General features: G+C 39.8%; 1 protein-coding gene across 5 annotated transcripts in view; it reads left to right on the plus strand.

Annotated features, from left to right (window-relative positions):
* RAB27A (RAB27A, member RAS oncogene family) overlaps positions 1 to 23,946 on the plus strand; it is a 35,390-nt gene that overhangs the window by 6,921 nt on the left and 4,523 nt on the right. For 2 of the 5 annotated variants that reach the window (XM_048059975.2, XM_048059977.2), the window contains exons 2-7: positions 4,962 to 5,080; positions 14,631 to 14,739; positions 18,357 to 18,529; positions 20,673 to 20,758; positions 21,533 to 21,636; positions 22,382 to 22,505. In XM_048059975.2, the coding sequence (XP_047915932.1) occupies positions 18,377 to 18,529; positions 20,673 to 20,758; positions 21,533 to 21,636; positions 22,382 to 22,505 (467 nt within the window). In that variant the 5' untranslated portion in view covers positions 4,962 to 5,080; positions 14,631 to 14,739; positions 18,357 to 18,376. The remainder of the gene's footprint in view (positions 1 to 4,961; positions 5,081 to 14,630; positions 14,740 to 18,356; positions 18,530 to 20,672; positions 20,759 to 21,532; positions 21,637 to 22,381; positions 22,506 to 23,946) is intronic. The other 3 variants (XM_048059974.2, XM_013177539.3, XM_048059976.2) reach the window with 2 other exon arrangements.

The raw sequence follows: 23,946 nt of genomic DNA on the forward strand, positions 1-23,946 counted from the left end.
CAATTTCCTGTAAAGCTACTACATTTTTTAATTAATACTCTTAGTCATCAACCCTGTTGATAGGTAGATAAAGATCATTGATCTCAAATGCGATTTGTAGCTCTTCAGGCTGAACGTAGAGATACCAGATTATTACTGTGCAGTTACAGCTGCATACCAAAATGCAGGGCCACTTTTGTCTGCATACGTTACTGTTCTAGGTGCTTTCTTCATGAAATCAGGCCCTCACTTCCTAAGTATTTATGACACGAGGAACCAACATAAATCTCACTTACAGAAGAGCGTGTGTAATATTTCCTCCATCTTTAGGTTAAATATTCCTCTTTTAAGCTGATGTAATTTGAACAGTGTGAATGTTGCAAGGAATATCACTTATTGCATGCAAAAGGATCAGGTTTGCGCAGTCCAAAAATAATGTTAGTTCTTGCAAATAACTATTAAATTTTATTGCTGTTTTAAATTCAGAACTTTGTATTTGCTCTTTCTTGGTGTCTTAGCACCTTGTACATATTAGGTGCACCTTGTACATAGCTGTATTCTTTCTAATGTGTTCTTTCTAATATTTCAAAACCTGATTGGGAAGTAAGAATGTGATTCAAGAATGAAAAAAAAATAATTTTGCATTTCTCTTTTCATTCAGATCTAGAGCAAGCACCTACACTCTTGGCATTGTATCAGGACAAGTTGTGACTACAATTATGTTAATAGAAAGTGGAGACGGTAAATTTGTAGTTCAACAGAAATGACAAATTGATTAGATACACTCGTTTGGGATAATTTTACTAGTCTCTTCTGAGATATTAATCTGTTCTTCAAATGTAAGCAGATTTGCTTCCTGGAAGTACACTTTCAGTGTTTTTCCTGTGAAAAAGATGGCAGAGCTTGGTGTGAGGTTTTCCGAAGTGCTGATGTTTGAGTGCCCAGTTGCTGGGAAAGATTCCTGTCTTCGGGCAGTAAGTTGTTCCATGAAAACAAAATTGATGCTTCTATCTATTATTTTAGTGTGACATTTGCTTTATTCCTGAAGAGTATCTCGTAACCCTTGGAAGTTATTCACCCGGAGTCACATTTGGAGAATATTTTTAAGAAGCTGTTACCTGTTAAAAAAGCTACTGACCTTAAACATTGATACTTTAACTGATAGTTTATCTCTTGCAGTGCTGAAAGAAAGTTCACTCACAATCATTAGTAACTACCTAGACTGGCTCGCATGTGAAACAAAAGAACAGAAGTGTTTTACTTCAAATCGGTATTACAGAATATTTAACAGATGTGCCTTTTGGGTAGCAGAAGGGACTGCCTGACCTACTTTCATTTTAATTGCTGAAGGAGTATTTTGTGATTTGATGCTGGCAGAGTTCAGCTGCTACATTTCTGATATGAAAGTTGATCTTCTGAGTATGGGTTGCCTTTTCTTTCTTGGTGGGTTCTTGGTGTGAGGAGAGTAGTTGCTGTTCAATATAAAGGATTTTCTCCCCTCCTTTCAGGTCTGTTTAGTTCTGTCTTGGGATATTGGCGTGTTGCTGCATTTACAGACTGCTGTGGCAGTAAGTGGCAAGCTGATTCATGTGACAGATGGTCAGTTTTCCTCTGCAGCTCATCCTGTCAGCTCTACTAACTTTTTCCAAAGTGTCTTTTCTTGAGAAGCTGCCTTCTTCCAAGGAAACAACCGTAATTCTATTTTACAGTTGTAGGAATCTGCCTGTACCAATAAATATTTTTCCTATTTACCTCCACCCCTTTTTCATTTTGTACGATATTTGTCTCACTTGAAATAATTGCTGTTTGCATCTGATCAGTCTCTTCTTGCAGTTTGCCAGCATATATGTCAGTCAATTCATAGGCAGTGTGTCCCAGTGGCTGTTTTCCCTCCTTTTGCATTTTTTAAGTTTCCTCTTTGATTGCCAGTAAAGGTTTTGCGGCACAGATAAGATTTGTGGATGCTAATGAATAATGTTACCCTGGGCTGCCTGCTGGTTGTTTTTCATTCCACACTCTGGCATGTGAAGACTATGCTGTGGCTGTTGGTAAAGACAAGCTGAGGTTCTTGTCTGTGTTGGAAAAAGCCATAACTGGTCATAGTGCTGAAGAACAGACCCCAGCAGAAATGGGTCATCGGAGCCTGGGGGCAGCTGACACTGCTGTGAGGCAAGTTCATAGCTTTCGGCTTTGGAAATAGAGAATTGTCTGTAGCATTAAGTGAGGTGGCCTGTTGCTCGATCCTTTTGCCCCTATTTCTGTCTCCAGTGGCAGATGTCCAGATTCCTGTGGGAACCACTGTCAGACAGGTAACAAGCTAGCATTTTCTTCTTGGGGAAATGTCTGCTGTGGGATGGCATGGGCACTTGTAGCTTTTCTCAGGAGCATAGAATATATGAAGGCAAACTTTCTGAGGCTTGGGATGAAGAATGCTACGTGCTGTCCAAATGTGTTTGACTGTCCTTAAACTTCCTCCTGAGTTCCTAGACCTACGTGGCATAGATCAGTTTTACAAGAAGGCCATGAATTCCAAGCATTCATATCATCTTTTTCATACAGTTTGTAACCTGTTCATAAAACTTCTTCAGAAAAACCCCAACACCGAACAGCAGGAAGATTTAATAACTGAATAACTGGCCATTCTTCTTTAGAGCTCTAGCTTCAAAACTGCTTTTCACAGTTGCAGGACTTTACTGATGCAAATTTGATCCCCTACATGTATTTGTAAAATGTCCAGTCTCTTATAAACCCCTGAGCCTCGGATACCAGCGAGAGGACGGCTCACCTTGGGCTGGCTGCAGTGGTTCCTGTTCCAGCTGCCACCACACCGTTTGCACGCGCTTCCTGCCACCGCAGAAGGGGTGGCTCAGCTGTTTGTGCAGCATTTGCTGACGCCCTGCAAATGTGTTTGTTTAAAAGCAGAGGCTTTAAGTAACCAAACTTTGATGTCCTAGTTTGTAAATCGGCACCCTCTGTTTTGGTACTAACTCTGCAGTTTGAAATCAATATAACTTCACTTACAGAAAATAATTTTAATTTCAACTATGTCTTTCTATTGAAGTCTTACTGCTTTGAATAAAACTCTTTTCTGGAGAGGGAGAGTGGGAATTGGTGTTCTTCGTACCAGGTTGGTAAGAAGAAAGTTAAGCAGCCTCATTTAGTTCTGAAATCAAAAGAAGAAGTTTGGAAATTATTTACGAATTACTCTCCCCTTACAGATGGCAAAAATGTTTCTGTGTGGAACAGCTTGAACTCCTTTAATGTTGCGGGTTGAGGCTTCCAGGCAGGCAGTTTGTGTTCAGCATGTGTAGCTGCTCTGCAGGGCTGTTTGCAACACGGCAGAGCTGTTGCTTGGTCGCTTTGTCAACACTTCTTATCCTGTTCCTCCTTCTGTTCTCTGGAGCAGTTACCAGACATTCTCAGCACTTGTGGTCTAAGTATTTCTTCAGTATGAGCTGATGTGCTGGTATTGATCAGGAAAGCAGTTAAAGACAAAAAATGTTCACTTTGCCAAAAATTGAGTGCCGACTTTGTTATTGAGTGTGGGAACAAAAAAAGGACTTCTGTCTTCTCTTGAAGCTGAGGTGAAATTTGTTGAAGGTTGGAATGAGCCAAGAATGGTAGACTTTTAAAGATTATCACCCGTAACAAAATGTCAAAGGAATGGATTTTAGTTAAATCTGGAAAAATACCAAGGCAGGGCATGAAAAATGTTCTGCTGCAGTTAATTATTTGCTATCTCAGCATAACAAAACTTCCATGTTCCCTGAGGAAAAGGGCAATGATCATTGCCTTGATTTACTGGAAAGGAGGTGAGATAGTTGAGCACTGCAGCAAGTGAATTAGGAAGCTTCTGGAGTTGTCTTTGTTACTGGTGGATGAATGCATTAAGGATATGCTAAATTTTGCAGCCAGCTATCTGCAGCATTTCTTAAGTGACAAGGCTGGAGAGTAGTCGTACAAACCTTAATTTCCTTTCTTACTTGAAACGCTGTGAGAAGCAAACTGAGACAAGAAAGCATTGTGCAAGGTAACCCATCTTCTGTTAAATCTTACACATCACTCGCTTGGTCCACATCTTTCAGCATCTGTAAAGTCAGGAATGTTTGAGAGAGGGGACGAGACCTTGTGCTGGTGGCAGCAGCCCCCCAGCTCCTCTCCGATCCCGGGGACGCAGCGCAGGGAGCGCCGGCCAGCCTTGGTGCTGGCGCCAGTGCCATAGTGTGTCCTGGGCATGTGGATCCGGCCTGTTGGGGCCTGTGTTAACAGGCCCTGATGAATGGGCTCATTGTTGAGGAAGAGGTGGTTTACAAGTTAAATCAGTAATTTTATTTCCGTGAAGTGAGTAACATGTCCGCGTGTCTCGGAGGATTGAGGGGGACTCTCAGGTTTGGCTGCCACAGAGCGTCCCTGGTGCCATCTTACCCCTGGGGCCCTCGGGACTGGGCACAGCGGGGCTGCGCGAGGGTCCCCACAGAGCCGGGGCGCTGCCTCTTGCGCCCTGCTCTCGCTTGGTGTCCTGGCATCGGTTTTGTTATAGGTGCCTTTTTCTGTCATCTGTAAAGGCATAAAGCCAGGACGAAGACAAATTCTCCACAGGATTTTGCATACTTTTAGTGCTCACTGTGTTTTATTATTAGACTACTGCGTTTGCTGTATTTTATTTGTATCTTTAATGAAACACACTGCACCTTCCATTTCCCTATGAAGAGAAGGGAGAGGGTCCGTAGTCTAAGGAAAGGCTCAGGGTTTGTTACCTGGTTTAGGGAAAACTTGTTAATTATGTTGCTTAGTTTTGAAGGGAGGAAAAGAGATCACTTGATCGGTCAGCAAGACCACATGACAAGCAGCTGAATGTAATTAGGTGGGCAGGGTGGTTGTGCAGGGCTGGCAGCTCGGCATGCCAGTGCAAATTTGAGAGATATTATTCTAAGCTACACTCTTTTGGTTTTATTTTCTTGCTCTGCTGATACTGATTGCAGATGAACAACGGCTCTTTTTGCATGACTATGGTATTCAAGACATCTGGACTGCGTGAGGAAACTCTGAGCTGAGGTACCTGTGGGAAAACTACAGATCCCTTTGCAGTTGTTAAGCTTAGGTACGTAAATATTTTCTCTTCTTTATTTATTTTCTTGAGATCTATTACATTATTTTCTTTGAGCTGACAGTTGTCCTATACCAAGTGTTACTGTGTTAAGAGCTTTGAAACAATGTCAGTGTGCAAACAGCCTTAAATGTTTTGATTTGAGAGACCTAGTTCAGCATTGAGGAATCCTTGTGTTCTGGAGGAATATGTAAACTTAAAATAGTGAAGTATTCTGATTTATGTAAAACACAGGTGTTGGGTTTAGATGCCAAAACTGCAGCTATTTAGTATATCTTTTGTCATTTCTTTTTGCTGGCTGTTTTTGGCAATCGCCAAGTGTTTTTGGCACGTGTCATTCTCGTTGAGGTTAACTGGAAGGGTTGGGGAGTGCTGGTAGTAATAGTGGCAGAGGACTTGAACATGGTACAGGGAGAGGAGGGCATTCCCACTGGGATAGTGTCAAAACTTAGAAGCAAAAAACAACAACAACAACAAAAAACAAAACAAATTAGTGTTTTAATTCTTCTTGGATTCGGTCTTAAACAAATGACGTACAGTGAGAAGCTGCCTGTAGTTCATAACTGTATCAGTCTAGGTTAGCCGAGTTAGCAGGAACATGGAGGAAAGAAATCAGTCCCAGTTAAAGACAAACCTGGGTAAGTTTATCAACAAGATTGAAAGAAGAAAAAAAAGTAGTGACCAGTGCCAGGATTTGGTAACCATAAGATGCCCTTTCTGGTCCCAGGTTATTACCCTGCATTTTCTACTGTGTTTGTGTCAAACTCCTTCTGTAGTCAGAGGGCAGAATTAGACCTTTGATAGTAAAGTATACTGTGCAAATAACATCTCATGATACAAAACAACCTAACTCAGTATTTGTAAATATTGTACTACTTGAACTCCACCTTCCCTCTCACATATTTATTCCTGTGATCCCATTAACATACATAGATAAACTATTCTTAATAAAATGGTCCTTTTGTGTGGTATTTTTTTTAGCTGGGTTGCACACCTTTATGTTTATTCTCACGTGTAATGAATGTATTGGTGATAAAAGGAATAAAAATAGTATGTTGCACGACTGTTATTGTTACTTAAAGAAATTGGACTGCAAGGAGCCATGAGAGCTCATTTAGTTCACACTCCTTGTTCAATCATACAGTAAATTATTTCAGTCTTAATTATATAAAAGGTAATGTGGGGGTGGGATATTATTACTGTGTTTTATATCTCCTTGGGAAGAAACTCAAGATGTTTGTGCCCATGTGATTAGGTCATTCCTTGTTACTCCGAGCATGAGCTTGTAATCAGGTGTCCGTTCTAGTCTAGGTGTTTGTTGGCATTTTTCCAGTTGTGGACCAAAATTCCAGTTTTTGCAGGCTCTGAATAACCAAGGAGGAGTTGTTCAGAGAACAGAAAACAGTAGTTTCCTCCACGTCTGTGGGAAGGTCACAAGACATTCCCAAGATTATAATTGATGTCTATCACAGAGTATCTTAAGATGATTTTTCTAGTCCTAATCATCAGCCCTTGAATTATATTTATGGGAGAAAAGTGACAAATTCATCAATTGAGCTACACAAATGGGTTTTCTTGCTGTTTCATTAAGACATTTGGAGTGTATGAAAAAGCTTATATAAAATAACTGGGAGCAAGGATTTTTTGTAAACATTGATGCTGGCTTAATGTTATTTCTTCCCTGTGCGGAGCTGGAGGGGTTGGTTGTCGTAGTTGCTTTATTGTAGTTTATGGTTAAATAACACTCTTCAATTATTGCATTACAAGTGTGTTTTGAATGTTTTGTATTATAGAAACCATTTCCAGAACATCTTAGGATAGAGGTTTCTATAAGGAGTTAGTCTAATAGTGTAAGTTGTTTGAAGACTAAATTTTGATGTTGAGTTTGATGTATAGAGCCAAGCAATATTCTAGCATGTGATGCTTGCCCCGCTTTTCTTCCACATGCTCCCAGTGGCTTTTTCTCTGTCTGATGTTTTCCAGCATGTCTTTTAACAGCACTGTTTTAAGCAAAACAACCTGAGTAATTAGGCCCAGTAAAGACAAACTAAGAATCAAATTCAGCAGTTTTTTTTTAATGTAACTAAAAATGCCATCAAAGAGAAATGGTAGTTTTTTTTTTTTCGTGTACAAAAAATATGAAAAAAGAAGACCAACAGAAGTTCTAAAACTATGCAAAACTTAAAGAATGAATTCAAAACACCTTATAAACTGTTCATGGAACATATCCTGGCAGAATGAGGGAAATAAACTCCAGGAAAGGGAAGTCGAAGTAGCTTTTTAAGGAGAAAAACTTAAAGTAATGTTTCATTGGTCTAGTATGTTTGGCTTTGTAACTAGGAAATAATATAGTTCCAGCTTCTGAATTTTGTTTAAACACTGTGTAATAAATATAAAGGAATAAAGATATATAAATAAAAGGAATAAAGATTCTTTATAAAAACTCAGCTTTAATACATTATGCTGTAACAGTTGGCATAAACAGAAGCAGAATGGGAATCTTTGTGAGGTGGGAGTTCTCTGGGAGTGAGTGGGTTGCTATATGTTATTATAGCTCCATCATAGTCAATGATATTGTACTGATTAGTGCTATTTTCTTTTTCACTTACTGAATTTACTTCTACTAGAATCTCGTTATTGAATTGTTGTTTTCTTCTATAGAAAAACATGTGCAATGGTTTATGTTCAAACCAAAGCTGGCGTTTTAACAGAAGATGAAACAGCAGCACCTAGTTTAGTGTTTTCAAATTAGGAGCTCTTGTTGGATGGTGCATTGCATCGTTTCAGTTTCTTGTGACTCGTAGACAGAAATGCATAGCTGAATAGGCTCTTTCATGAATCTGCTTGTCCTTTATATCCTGTTTGTTATTTTGGAGCTTTGAAGTTCCAAATACTGTAGAAGGTAAGGAATTGCTAATCACTACATGAAACGGGAGCATCAGCTGGCTTGAGACTTTCTGATTCTTCGTAAGTACGCAGAGTTTTATGCTTTCCTGACTGAACAGTAAGCACAATCTGAATCCACTGTGGTATGAAAATAATATATAGCTATATATTATAACTGAGTAACTGAAATGACGAGTAAGGACAAGCTGTGGCATTAGACATGATTCTTTTTGCTTTCCTTGCAGGGCTCATGTATATCTCCATGACAAGAATTAGTGTGAGAAATCATGTTTCGCTGTGTTGTTTATCTGAGCAATCTTAGCTGTATATCAAGGTTTAACTATAATTCACACTGTAATATGGGATTCTGATCAGAGTAGCAAGATAAATAGTGTTGGCAACTCAGGCTGAAAAACAACAGGCTTTTTGAATGGAAGCTTTGTGTTCTGCAGTTGAGCCCACTTAATCGGTACTTCTTTTGAATTATCCCTTCCCCGAGGCTCTAGAAAAGGAGCCCTGCTAGGATACGAACTGAAGCAAACATCTTGCCAAAGCACTGTCTGAATATTTTGGCAGACTGCAGAGCCTCAATAGAAAGATTGGACAATGTTAGTATGTGCTGTGGTTGGAGCTGTTCAAGGGGAAGATTTGATGTCTTGTTGCAAGAGCAGGCTTATTTTTCAATTCCTGCCAAACAAACAACAAAAAACACCAAAACAGCCGTATTTCTGTCTTTGCTTTTTTAGAAGAATTTGAGTGATACCTTTGAGCCACATCCATGCTCCAAAATAACTGTGTCCTGCTGTTCACAGGTCAAGATTTCTGCTTTGCTGTCTCATGCTAGTAACTTCTCGAAGAGAACAGGTAGTGCCTGTTGAATACTGCCTGGGTCTATTTGAGGCAGAAGTGGCGTTTTATTATGTAAAGGACAAGTTGAATTATTCCTGGAGTATTCTCAGCAAGTTATTTCTAATCTTCTCATAGCATTTATGAAACATAGAAGCATCACACATGCTTATTATTTCCAGACATGTTTACTAAAAACTCCTATGCAGTACTGAGCTGAAGATATTTCTCTAAGACTGTAGCTATTACAGTCTCAGAAATGAAAGGCTCAGGACCTTTTTTAGATCTGCTGTGAGCAGAATATTGATCCATCTCTTTATTTCTTTGAAGTGTCACGCTGCCAGCCTGCAGTGCTCTGGCTGTCTCCACATTGCAGAGGTTGCCAGCATGGTCTGGGGTAGACCCTGCGAGCTTAGCACCTGCTTAGCATCCCTATTTTTATTTTTAAATTTTGGAAGAGCCTCAGTTTTGTGAGTCTAGCTATTTTTTTCCATCCAAGTCTGCATGCACAAGTTCTCTGTTTAGCTTCTCTGGCTGCCCCTTGTTTTCAGGTCTGATCATATCAGATCTTAGATTAAGGGGCAGAAGGAATAAGCCTTTCTAGTTACTAGACAGGGTATTTCTCAACTGACAGTTTGCCTGATTTTTTTCACGGGTAATTAAAAGCTTACTTTGCCCCCCCCCCCCCCCCCCCCCCCCTTTTTGCTAGATCCATTTAAGAAACCCTTCTGATTCCATAATTCCAAAAACAATTTCTTAGTATTCTTAATGTCATGGCCCAGTGTTCATAGATAATGCAAATGTTCCAGCTCATTAGAAATGGATAATAGTTAGTTGTTCAGTGAGTATCTTTGATAACCAGTAAGTTTTCTGAGGAACAGGTTGTCAGCATGAGACAGTATTTTCATGATTGCTGAAAGCCTGATTTGACACATCAGTCTTGCTCCAGAAGATTACGATGCTATGTGGTTAGCTGTTTTTATGTGGCATGTGTAGACAGACTCACTTTGGAACTTACAAGACTTTGGATATTTCTATGTCATCTGAGTAACAGGAAAACTTTTAACCTCCTGAGGAATAAAACAGTCAGAAAAGAATGTAGGAAGTCCTGTATTCTGTGTTTCCCTGTTATTTATTGTTGAACTAAATCAAGTTAATTTGCACCAAAACTAAGGAAAGATCACGTTATAGGAAAGCAGTACTGCTAAAGAAAGGTAGCAGCTGAGGAAAAAAACACAACAACTTTTGTTCCATCTTTCAATCAAAAACCTGAGTTAGCAAGGAAGAGTTAATCTCATGAGAAATACCTGCCTCTCTTGTTTTTCCTAATTTGAAGGATGAGAAAGGTGGATTAAAGTCTGCAGTGAACTTTTCCTGCCCCGCTCCTTTTGCATGCTGCCCACATCTTGTCAGGAACATGGTGCAGTTTTATAGTCAAATATATATCATATTTGAGTTTTTCCTTTATCTAACAATGTCTAATAGGTATCTTAAGGTTATTTGTTGCCTGACCTTCTCCATGTGCTCTTAATTGAACTGGTCATAATCAATTATTTTTGCCAGATTGTTTCCCTCTAATGCAGCATGTATCTTGTGTTCTTCACGAGCTTGGCAGTTTGACCTTCTGAGGAAACATTGTCTGTATTCCAGGTTTCTATCCTCCAAAACAAGGTGGGAGACACCTGAGAACTTTCCTGCCCTGGAGAAAAAAAACACAATATATGTATTTTAAAAGAAGCTGCAAGTATTTTCCTCTGGCTGTTGACAGAGTATGTACTTAAACAAAAAACCTAGCCTGACTAATGTGTATTACAGCCTCCTGAATCATCCACATTGGCTGAGCGTAAAATCTAATACTTTCTTCAGCACGAGTACATGCACATCTTATTCCTGAGATGTCACTCCATTCATATTCTAACTGTTCACATTAAATTGCTTTCTTTTTCAATTGTTAGATTTTTACCTCTTCTTGTCCCATTTCCTCTGCTTTTTCCTGTTGTATGTGTATTCTAGCTATCTGCAGAAGATTTTTGTTATCTCCAGTAGAACCCAACCATTCCTTAAAGAAATGCCGAATTGCTATAATTCTTTGTGATCCTTATAATTTTCTCCTTTGTCTTTCAGTGTGTGTTTCTGAGGGCAAAAATAGGAGTACAGTCTTTCCTTACTTGCCTGGAACTGGAAGTGTTGTTCAGTGGGTGGGTGGGCAAAGTTGCTCTTTCTGTGAGTAAGAGCAGCTTTGTGGGTGAAATCCTGGTGACTCCTGTGTTTCTGGCTCATGTACAGCCTGACGTGCCCGTGGAGCGGGAGCTCACCAGCAGGAGACTTGCTGAGGGTTTTGGGCTGATGTGCTGTAATGAGGCTTAGAGAAATTAATGTATTCTGCAAAACCTAGCTCAGTCTGTTTGAAGGTCAGAAACAGTATCTTTGGCCACAGTAAAACTGGAAACCTTTGACCAAGACTCTTTGTTCCATGTCACTTTAAGCCTTCTGTCCTTGCTGCTCTATGAGCGTGTTTGTATTAACTGCATTTCTGGTCATGTTGCTGTGAGAGACTCTATACTTTTGCCGCCTCTTAGCTGGACCTGCAAATTGAAAGAGTTAGAAACTATGTGTAAATGCATGTACAACTGGCATTCCAGATTCCCTGATACTCTCAAGAGCTGATACAGCGTAGTGATGGGTTACAAATGCTAAGGTTAGGCTGTGGATAAGCCATGAGCTGGGTCCCAAAGCAGACAGAATTGTCACATCAAGGAAGGATGAAGGGCATCGCTTCACATTTCCTGTTCATAAGTTAGTGAATAAGTCTAGTACATTACCTTGTAAGGTATTATGGCATAAAGTACTTATTAGAGGAACAGTTGAATGGTTGAGGAAAGAGTAAGTATGGAGCTGTTTTAAAAATAAATAAATGAATAAACGAAATATTTGCTTTAATTTTTTTTACTCTGGTGATTCCTTAAATGGTACAGACCTTTGCTTCACTGCTAGAAATTGAAGGCAACTGCTGATGAGAGTTCAAAGAGGTAACTTGGGTGTCAGAAGCTCTTGTTCCCAGGAGGGACACAGATCCACAAAATTCTGCAGTTCTAGCTATGCTGGCAGCTGGCAAAGTGTCCTGAGCATCTTCAGCTGAGGTAGATGTGACATCAGCATTTTGAAACTACAGTTTTGCAGCTCATTTTTTTTTTCCACATATTTGCAGACTCATATATATCCTTGGTATCCTTAAAATGGCATAGCTCCTTCCAAGAAAGAGGCAATACATTAATCCTCCAATTCCTTAAAATTCCTCTAAAGATACCACTAAGGGAAATGTCAAGTTAAGCAATTGAGAGTGATGAAAAGATAAGTGCTCAGAGTGACTGAATCTCCTCTTCTTGCTTATGAGAGGAAGGGGTGATTTCCTTCCTGTAGTTTATGTTGCATAGAAGTCCCAAAAAGTGTTACTTGGGCCAAATTAAAGGAAGTCAGGTGATGTATTTTTCTAAGGAAAAAAGTGGAGTTCAGAATACTTTAGTAGTGTCAAGTGCAGATTTATTAACTCTCTTTCCTCAGCACAGCAGTTACTTGCGTATATACAAATTGTTGTCATAATTTGTTTATATTACATTTGTGCGTAGTAGGAATGTTGACTAACGCCTCGTCCCTTTTTTTAAAGACAGATCTGACAAGTGCCTGACGGTGACCAGTTCTGAAAGCACTAAGGTGCCACTGAAGCCTTATAGCAGGGTGCGGCCGATCGCCACACTTCACTTCTGCTAGGCAGGATTGTGGTTATTGCTTTGCTGCAGCGTGACGGCAGTGCTGGTATGACAGGATTAGTGCATGTCTTCCTTTGAGGTCCAGATCCCTTTCCCAGTGCTTCTGCTGTAACATGTCATGTGACGTATAAAAAAAACAGCTATTGAAGTTAGTTTATGTCTGTGTAGTGCCCAGGTGAGAAACTTCGTTTTTTTTCCAGTACAAGTTGACTTGCACTTGCAGAAACCTGTACAACTACATTATTGCCCTGTGCTTTTGTTTACACATTGTTAGTTGAGAGGCCTGTGGTATTTTCCTTTTCTGTGTGGGATTTGGACTCCTCTTCTTCCTACTTTTTCATGGTAAGCATGAAGCCTCAAATGCTTTTTAAGAATAAAGCCGTATTTAGGGAAACCTTCAATTGCAAAGCATTTCTGAACTCTAAATTGCATTAACGTTTTCACAGTATATTTACAAATATGGGTTCATTGTTTATAAATACTGGGAAGCCTTCTAAAGCAGATCGAGACTTTTTTGCCTGTTGCACTCTACACCTGCTGTGATAGATCCCCAGGCTGTAAGCCTGTCAATACACTCCCTCCTCCCACGGACAGCTGGATCTCCATCGAAGGGAGAACTTGCAGACTTTGCTGCAGCCTGGTTCCTACCTCTACGATACAGCCTAGTGAAGTGCTCACTGTTCCAGTATGGGCTGTATCTTCCTAAACAAAGAAGGCAAGGCCAAGACATGACTTGTCTTTGTCTTTAATGTCTACCTGAAAGCTTAGAGAGGCTTGCAGAAGTTGGTCACTGTTTGAAGTTGTGTAACCCTTGCAAGTCTGCTGCACATACCCCAAAGGGTAAAGTGATGAATTCCTGTGGTATGTGAAAACATGAATTAGGTATAGGTCTTATCTACATTTTCTTTTTGTTCAGTTCTAATTAGTTTGTCTGTTTATGAGTATGTGGTACATCCTATCATGTTTGTCATTAGCTGTACGGCTGGCTGGACTGCAGATCTGGGATACTGGGGTGACATCTGAGTTGTGTAGTTATTTCACTTGGTATGAGAGGGAAGAGAGGGTTCAGTTAAGCAAATGGTTTTTATTTGAGTAGTTTAATACAGAATAGTATTCTTGCTCGTGGGGGTGCTGACTAGGTGCTGCAGTGTAGAGAAGAACCTTTCCATTGTTTCCTTTGTTTCTACCTTTTGTCTAAAGTGGCCTCATTTACATATGTATTGCTTCTCTGTGGAATGAGGTGGTGTTGCGGGTGTGGTCTGGAGTCCTATCAGGCATAATACCCTATGTTCCAGTGTTTGCCAAAGAATAGTTTTCTCTTGTTTAGAAACCTATAGTAAAGCCAACTTTCCCCATGGGACCTGAGGGGCAATGTGCTTGAGTCTGTGTATGGGAGTGAAAGAAACAAAACAGCGGTTGGCATTAGAGACTGCCACCTGCTTTCACTGAGAGAGAAGGATGGAAAGCTGGGAGCTTGACAGAAACTGAATAGTTATGATCCATATACTCTTATCCTTAATACATCTTTGTATGAAAACACTTGTTAGTCACAATGTATTAACATGTGTGGGTGATTTAGCAGATATTTTATATCTGCTCCTAAATAGGTCATGCACCAATCTCTTCTGAAATGCTATTTGCCTTTAGAAACAAATGGGACATGTGAACTGTGTAATTGCTTCCCAGCCATGCTTAGACATGGAGAGGAGGCACACCTCTTTATCTCTGAGCACCCATCAACATGAATGCAAACAGGTGACACGTAAACTTCTTGGCTGTGTGCTAAAGAGGTGGTGCTAGAAAAATACTCCTGGTAGGAGTACTATCCAAAGTGTGCCCTTACTCTTCCTTTAGCAGAGTTTGGGGTAAGTGGTATACTTTACTTTAAATTGATGTGCTTTAGGACTGTCTGAATAAGAGCATTATCAGATTTCTTGGATTTTACACTGTGTGTACACATTTTTACTTGCAGCTCAGTGCTTTTTTCTTCTTTTTGCTTATGTTCTCTTATCACTTCCTGCCGTCTTCCTCCTTCCCTCCATCAGCTCTGTAACAGTGCAAGAGTCGTGTGTTTTGTGTGATGCCTGCTTGTTCAAAAAGCATATTCCCTGTCCCTGTACTGCAAAGGAGAAATCCTGCGCCAAGCCAATTTCTGTAAGTATTCAGGAACAATGCTGCCGTAGTCCTAAATGTTCTATCACACAATAGGATTGTGTTATTTGTATCCCAGAGGCAAAAATATGAGCCAGTAGCCTTGGTGCCTGTTAATGTGAAACTACCTTGGACTAGGAACTCTCCTGAATGAAAGCAGCACCTGCTTTGCGGAGCATCCATTGGCAAAGGACCATCTGGATGTGTGTGTTATGGGCAGGCTCCAGAGCAGCAGCCATACAGGCACGGGTTAAGTGATGGCAGGGGGGGTCCTGTCAGCCCCTGGAGTTTTCCCAGAATTGTTCATAACCCCTGTCTGTCTGCATGTCAGGATAAGTGCAAAGCCAGAGCTGAGTGGGATTCAAGGAGGGCTTTACAAAAGAAGCAGCCCTTCTTGCTGTGGAGTCTAAGCTACCTCCTCTGGTGATTCCTACCCCCAGACAAGGACTTACTCTTAAAAGTGGGTTTGTGGAATGGTTATTCTACAACGATTTCAGGTGCTGCTTTTTTTTTTTTTCCTTTTCTTTTGGAGACCTGATAAATTCTGGTTGTGTCATCAATGTTCTCTTGTTCTTCCATTCCTACCTCCCACCCTCTTGATATAAGAGGTGTAGAAATGTGGAAGAAAAGACTGGAAAGTGTGATGCTATAAAGCCTAATTTCAAAGCACAGCAGAAGTGGAAGAAAGAAATGGGACGGCTTTACAGTAACAGGTCCAGGATTTTTAAAAATGCACCAGCAGTTTTTTTTCTATGCATATACTTTTCTGTGAATATATTCTTATTTCTATAGTATGGAGCTGGATGTGTCTGGACTCTAGGACTGCAGGTCTTGGAAGCAGAGGGTGGAGACTGCTTTTTAAATATTTGTACAGGGAGGAGGACAAAGTTTGAAACTGCCCTGAAAGTAACTCTGCATGTCTCCAAGGATAGGTTAACTGTGCAGGGTTTCACAAGAACCACTCCCTGGAGGTATTTGAATAACAGATTGACATTATGGGGTGCAGTGAAAGGTGTGTGCGTTTCAAAAGCCTAAGGAGAAAATTTTCTTCTGAAGCAACCCCTTTAGAAAGCATTTTTATGCCCTTCCTGTGAAGGGCTCCTTGCTTTCTACCAATCATTTACAAATTATATTTGTTATCAGCCATACGGAGAGTTGAGGTTTAAGTGGTCTGTTTGGTGTGGCCTGTTTGTCCAAACAGATGTTCCACAAATCTGATATAACAGCAGGGATACCTTAAGGTTTTTTCTCCCCAAGGTCTAAGGCTTTCCCCTAGCTCTGGCCAGTGGAAGGGTTCAGCTGTTTAACTGTAATTCATAGTAGAACTGAACCTTAACAGTTTCTTACTGTTCCAAGTGATGCTGCTGCAGTGCCCGTTCTTCCTCCATAAGATCTTGCACAGGATGAAATAAAATTTAGGTTGTGAGAAAGTTAATTTAACATTGACTAGCTAGCATCATTGTTTGTATCTGCTGCTAAAAATATGCTCTATAGGCCTACGGCTAGCTAACAAAATACCAACAAGACAAGGCAAATACTTCTGTATGAGTGCAGAAGCGTAGTAGAAGACGTGAAGCGAGCTTCTCTTTGTATAATATACTGGCTGTAAGATTTGCATTTAAGCCTCTTTTAAGCAACAGTAAATTTAGGGGTATTGAAGCTGAAAGAACATATACTTGAGTAGAGGAGATATTTACACAACTCTTTGCCCTTGGCAGAACATCTGAGAGCAAAAGAAACACTGTATAGGAGAAGGAAGTCTAAATAAAATCTAATCTTTAGTAAAAACCTCCGTGTTTGCTTTCTAAAGCATTTTCCCTTCCTTCTAATGTGTTTGAATGAAAAGAGGCTTTGTAGAGCCACAAAGTAAATGATCTGTTTTTTTCTTCTTCCCCAAGATGGGGGAGGATTTAGAAACAAGCAAACAAACAAACACACACACACAAGCTTTTGCTGGTGTTTGTGATTGTGTTTGATGGCTCAGGCTTTTCACTTCTGCTAAAAATGTTCCTATGTCAGTGTGTGGCTGCCTGTTCCACTTGCTCACTGGACTATATCGCTGTCAGACCTGCGTGGTGGATGCAGGAACAGCAGCTGTCGTATATTTATGTAAAAATAACTATTTTTTTTTGTTGTTTGTTTGTTTCAACCTCTTAATCTGTTGGAAAATGTTGTATTAAATCACAAGAGTGGAAAGTGGATTGGCTGGCTCTCGTGTCTTAGTGCCCAATTGTTAACTCTGGTAGCTTATCATAAATTCCAATCCTGCAAGGGCTTGCTGTTATTGCTGGTGTAATGTAAAGTAAGCGTTGACTGGGGATGGGGACGTTTCAGGACAAGAAAAAGCAAAAAGGTGTCAAATGCTTTCCACTGACTCTTCCGTCAGAGGTATCAGAATAAATCTGTCTGCATTTGGTCATGGTAAGCCCAGTCACGGCTAAGCTGATTGATCGGGGTTCTGTCTTGTATCCAAGAGCAGTACTAACGTAAAGCTGAAACTTCAGAGATAGTTACGGTTTTAGTTTAATGGTGGTGATTGACGCCTACATACTAGTGATATGGTGTTTGTTCCAGTCCTCAAGCTGTGAGTTGATATTCACGAAATGAATTGGTTGTATTTTGGTATCCGTTTCCCTCCTTGGTAAGAGGCAATTGTATGCCAGTTTTCTGTTGCTTTTAGAAAGGTTATTTTAGGCTTATCTTTTCATGTTCATTTCTTTGAAAACAACATAAGGCAGCTCTCTGTTTGTTTTGGGGGAAGAGACGCTCAGTAGCTACTCAACAGGAAAGTACTAGTGCACCTGCACTAGTTTTTCTAGTATACATTACATTTTCCAGAGCTTTTTGTTATATGTTCCAGCTGGTTTTGCACTTTGATCAGAATATATCCAACATGGTATAGTTTAAATCTAGCATCGTAATAAAAACTTTTGAAAATAGCCCTCTAAACTTTATTAAAAAAGCTATTTTTTATTCTGTTACGAAAATACTTTTTTGAGACTGAAAAATAGCTATTAATAGAGAAATGGTTGTCATATAAAAGAAGACAGAACTATGGTCAACTACTCTGAGAGCCTGTTACAGTGTGTTTGCAAAAGCTGAATAAATATGTAATATTTGAAGTGTTGTGGTGCCTTTTTATTTAAATATAGGGGGCAGTCTGAGGGGGGGGGGAAGGATTTTGTGTGTGTTAATAATGTCACAATTAATGTGAAATCAGAATTGCATCGCTAATGCATTTAAGCAGCTTTTGCCAGCTTTCACACAAGTTAAAAACAGTTATGCAGTTCATTTTCCAGACACCTTGAATACTTTTCTTTGACCTTGATCTTCAGTCTTTCCTGAAGAAGCTAAAATTGTGTTACATTCACTTTGTAGTAAAAGGAGCATAATAAAAATGAATTATGCTTTTTTTTTTCCCCTGTCACAGCTAAATTTTTGTTTGATACCTTGGCATAATTGGGAGTCTAAGGTGAAAGCAGTGTAAAAGAACACAGAACTGGGCCTACTGCTGGATGCTTTGTAGTTCAAGTGGTGACTTGTATTTTAAACATCTGTCAAAAGAAGCCTTGGTGGAGTTGTTGCCTAACTAACTAACGCTTTTTGCTTTGCTTTTTAAGGTGTCTCCTGAATTCTCACTATGTCTGATGGGGACTATGATTACCTCATAAAATTTCTAGCACTCGGTGACTCTGGAGTAGGAAAGACCAGCCTTCTTTACCAATATACAGATGGCAAATTTAATTCCAAGTTTATCACAACTGTGGGCATCGACTTCCGGGAAAAGAGAGTGGTGAGTTTTCTCAAGCAGTGTGCTACTTTAAAATGATAGCTGTTTTGTAGCTGGTGGCTAACATCTGTGGTGTTTTTTTTTTTTTCCCAAATCTATCCTGCTAATCCTTATGTGTAGGCATGCCATGGGAATTATCTTATCTGGCCAGTTTTTATTTTTTGTGTGTGTCCATTTTCCCCAAAGTTAAAATAACAAGAGTTGATTCTAAGCAACCATTTCTTACTGCTCAGGAGGGGTAGATGCTTGTATCTGCTGAGTGGGTTGTGATCATAGAAGCTCATGTTGAACTCTCTACATGAGGAAGGATTGAGCTGTCACAAAAATGTTTTTGTTGTTTGTGAACTGAAATGGCTTTAAAACCATTTTAATGTATGTGAAAGAAATCAGGTAACGCAATGTATAGAGCTGATCAGGCTTCCTGAGCAGTTTCCACTACGAGAGAAGAATTATGGAAGACAAAGTAGAAAGGCTTTTTTAACCCCCAAGTTGTTGTTCAAGTAGGCAAATATGCTTTTGACGGGATGCTGCGTGGCACTACGTCATGATAACCAGCTGGGTGCTGGTCCTCCCTGCACGAAGAAATTGAGTTAGCACAGCTTTTTCTTTCATTCTCATGTGGAAGTATTAAATGTCTTTCAGTGTAGTCTGTTAAAATTTTGAGTGCCCCTTGAATATTGTGTTCAGTTTTGGGCCCTTCACTACTGTAATTGAGTTGCTTGAGCACATACAGAGGAAAGCAACAAAGCTAGCTGAAAGGACTAGAAAACAAGACACGTGAGGGGAGCAACTGAGGGAACTGGGGCTGTTTAGTCTGGAGAAGAGGAGGCTGAGGGGAGACCTCATCACTCTGTACAACTACCTGAAGGAAGGTTGCAGTAAAGAAGGCGTCAGTTCTCGTCTCAGGTGACAAGTGACAGGGAATAGCTTCAAGCTGAGCCAGGGGAGGTTTAGATTGGAAATTAGGAAGAATCTCTTCATGGAGGGGGGGCTGGTTAAGCATTGGAATAGGCTGCCCAGGGAAGTGTCACTGTCCCTGGAGGCACTTAAGAGAGGTCTGGACATGGTACTAAGGAACATGGCTCAGTGATGGGACTTTGGAGGTCAGGTTGACAGTTGGACTTGATGATCTTGAAAGTCCTTTCCAACCTAGATGATTCTATGATTACCCAAGTGTCCAGAAGTCTGGGTGTTGTAATATTAGGACATTGTGTAGACTGGCTTTTGGTGGATGACATGCACCACAGTAGTGGAAGGAGTAATGCCTTCATATGATGTGAAACTAGTCTCTTGAATAAGTTAGTATTCCTTTTGTGGGATGGTATGCATGGTGGATTTTCTCAGTTGGCATGTCTGATAATTTAGTTTGTTTCACAGCCTGATTCATCTAATCCACAAATTCAGTAAGCTTATGTGTCTTTAAAGAAAACATTTGTAACTCCAGTAATCTTAGGTACAACAACACTTGAAGGAAAAGACAATCCAATGTGAAGTGTTCTAAACAATAAGTGAACCTATTTTTATCTGATCCTTCCAAAGCTAACAGATGCCCTTGTTTATATTTTCACGCTGAGTAAACTCTTCAGCTTTCATTATTAGCATCCAATTTCTGCTTTTATAAAGTATGGTAAGATCTACCCTAATCTCTTTCAGTAATTTTTTGACAACTAAAAAGATACATCGTTAGCTTGGAGTATATTCTGTTTGCTAATGAGGTTCTGTTACTGGTACAAATTTATTGCCAGGTTGCATGTTGTGATCGTTGCTGTCTTATAATTACATCTTCATGTGAACAGGATAGAACATAATAGTAAAAAGTAGAAAACTGAAATACAGAAAATAAGATTGCCTAATGAAACTCAGTGGCCACTCTAAATATTTGCTTGGAACGTGTAGTCTGTTGGAAATGTTTTTTTTTTTTTTTCCAGTTCCAGCTTATCTTTATTTTTAAATATTCAATTAAATGCAAAATTAAAATGCAACTCATATTACTTTTGTTATAAAGTAAAGGGATTGAGTTGTAGCTGGGAATCCTTGCATTGGCAATCCTAGTTTTGCTGCATTTAACAACTTGAAATGTCAGTTATTTTGTGTTTCAGAGAGGTTGGACTGCTAACACTCAGTCTTGCAAATTTACCTTTTGAAGGTGTATAGACCAAATGGTCCAGATGGCGTTGGTGGCAGAGGACAGCGGATACATCTTCAGCTCTGGGATACTGCAGGGCAGGAAAGGTATGTTTCCTTCCCTGCCCCTCCAATCTAGAAAGTGAAGCAGGTGCTATCAAGTTAGATGCAAATGGAACCAAGTACATGAATTCTCCTTATTGATTCATACATTTTATTGGTATGACTCAAGATGGTTAAATGTATTTACTATGGTGTTGGACAGTGATGATAATTTCTCATGAGTACCCATTAAATCACAACTGTATTAAATTAGAACCTTAAAACTGTAATTGTTGCTTTTTGTCTTCTGGAAACTTTCAGTTTATTTTTTCATGGCCAATGCATGTAGATGTTTTTAAGGTTTTTCTTTTTATGTTTTTCTTAAACTTCTGTGAATATGCCAAGGGGTTGGAAAAGTCGGACTGGTGAAATCACATCAGAGGGTTCTTTCCTATTTGTCCATTGAAAGACAAACATCTTAACGGTTGATTGTCTGAAAATCAAGAACCGATGTGTATAGTAACAAATTTCAGTTCAAAGTTTGTTTTTTGTTCTCATTTTAATTTCTGAATCTTGATGAAGGCATGCTGTATAATGCAAGACTTTATTTAAAGCTCTCAGGCTTGAATGAAATGTCTCCTTGACTTCCTTAGGCCTGGGTTAGGCCATAGTAATGTTAGCAACTCCTGTTATCCATTCCTTACATCAGCAAAATAATTATTATGAATATTTCATTCTAGTTAATCCGGTCTTTAGATACCTCAGTTTCATGACTATATGAAATTATGTTTTCAAAGTAACGTATCAGGTGTGCTGAATAATTTCACTTTGCTCTTCTAGGTTTCGTAGCTTGACAACGGCTTTCTTCAGAGATGCCATGGGGTTTCTTCTGCTCTTTGATCTGACAAATGAGCAAAGCTTCCTCAATGTCAGGAACTGGATAAGTACGGCATTCTTTCTTTTTTCTTTTCTCTCTTTGTATTTCTGCAGCAGTGGATGGGGGCTGTTTTTGCAAATGTCTCACTGAGAAATAGAACTGAAAATACTGGTTTTTGAAGATTTCTCGGGAAGAAGAAAGTAAATGTTGCATTTGTAATTGCAATAGCTGTTAGTGGTGGCTTCTAGTGCTTACCTGAAATTCAGCTTTGCCTACTTAACGTTGAATTTTAACCTATATAAAAGCAAGCTCAGAGAGCATCATATCCCTGACTCGGGTGATATTCAGTAATTTAAGTCTGTGGAAAGCCTATTTGACTCACCTGAAGTTTTGTCAGCAAAGCTTAACGGAAGGCAAATGTTACTAGGCTCCTGTGTCTAGAGGAAACCTTTCTCAAACCTGTTGCATCATCCATCAGGAGAAGGAAGTAGTTGTACTTTTTTTCTGACAGCTCAGTGAAGATGCTTGTTGAGCATAATCCCTTAAGCTACAAATACGCAGCTTCTCTGCTAGCTTTGTCAGGCTTCTGCTCCCTCGACTTGTTCACTGAGCATGCAATAGTGGGCATCCACCTGTTCTCTGCCTCCTCAGTACAGCTGCAAAAGTCTTGAGAGAGAACAGATAACACAATTGTTTCTCTTTCAAAAAGTCATTTCTCCTGAAAGTCTTTGTGTCTCCTGAAACACAGTAATATTCTTGATGAACTTTATGTGACAGTAAGTCATGACTCCTATTCATATTATTTCTGTTAGGTCAGCTACAAATGCATGCGTATTGTGAAAACCCTGACATTGTATTATGTGGAAACAAGAGTGATCTGGAAGACCAAAGAATGGTGAAAGAAGAAGAGGCTAAGGAACTTGCAGAAAAATATGGGTAAGTAACTTCCTTCCAGTTATTGCTGTGTTTTAAAACAAAGTGAAATGCTTTCTGTAATGCCTTTTCTGAATAATGGAAGGTTATTGTGCGAAGTATTTTAGAATGCTGAACTGACCTATGCAATGCCCCCCCTTTTTTTTTCCTGTCAGAGATTAATGTTTTCTGCATCGTCTAAAAAATTGCACTTAATCTTGCGCTGGAGATTAGTTAATCTTCTTTCCTTGGTAATAAGCAAAATAAAAAGAAAGTAAACGGTTTCACAAACATTTTGGTGAACACGTGGACTTTAGCTGTAAAAGCAAGTGAATTATGGTGGTCTAATTATTAGGCTCTTGCCTGTGCTGAAGCATTTTATGAGGCATGGAAAACCTGGGTCTCTTGCAAAGCAAAATCTGAAAGCTTTTGGTGAGGTGATGACCATCACATGAGATTTTAGGGGGGAGGAAGTAATGCTAAGCAATGACATTGTAATTTACAAGTTGAGTTTTGTTACAACAGTTTGTTGTAGAGCAGCTCTTGCCACTGGCATGGCAGCTGAAACCTGCTGCCTCAGTTTCTTTGAGAGCCTCGGGACTCATTCATAGGCATTTGGAGAGTAATTACAGAGTGCTGGCTTCCCACAGAAGAAAGTAATGGTCTGGATCACTGTTCCCCTGTTCTCTGTCCCACTGCCCGTACTGCCAGCCTGTTCAGTCTTTCCTCGGTTGTTCAAACAATTTTGTGCTTAACTGAGTTCTAGGTCACTTAGCCTCAAAAGGTTCAGCTGTGTCTTCTGGCAGGCACCTGCACTCTCACAGACTAGAGGGAGCCTGAAAACCAAACATCAAACAGATCAGCAGAAAGACAGGGTAGCCTTCTATTTCTCCATTCCTACAGGCAAGGGCCATGTGTCCCTAAAGGAAAGATGGCAAAGTTTTTCTTCCTATCATATATAGCAAAGTTTTTCTTCCTATCATATACTAATTAATCCTGTAGTACTCTTATAACTCATGAAACTATTCTGTGGCTTTCATCTCTGCACTACATTTGCGTTTCAGTGTGGATCAGAAGTATGTTTTTTGAAGCAAATCGTCTGACCCATTTGATTCACATAGTGGAGCAGCCTTCTAGCATGTGAACTGGATTCCTTCTTACTTAAAAACTAAACTAGATAATGTGCTTCAACCAGTAATCTGTATTCAGAATAGTGGGGGGGATTCTGGGGGACTAGACATGATTTTGGACCAGCTCTAAACCATAAAACGCACGTAGTGTGAACACCGAGTCCTAAATGGTACTTGTGTTCTGTAGGTCTGGTCCTGTTGTGCCATGCTATTTTCTATCACAGATGTAGACACAAACTAGCTTTCCTTGACCTTGAAGACCAATAAAAAGCAAACTGTCTATTAGAAATAAATGCATTTAGTGCACTGTGGCATTGAGACAGAATAGGTGCTAG

Source organism: Anser cygnoides, chromosome 11, assembly GCF_040182565.1.
Source record: "Anser cygnoides isolate HZ-2024a breed goose chromosome 11, Taihu_goose_T2T_genome, whole genome shotgun sequence".
NCBI lineage: Eukaryota > Metazoa > Chordata > Aves > Anseriformes > Anatidae > Anser > Anser cygnoides.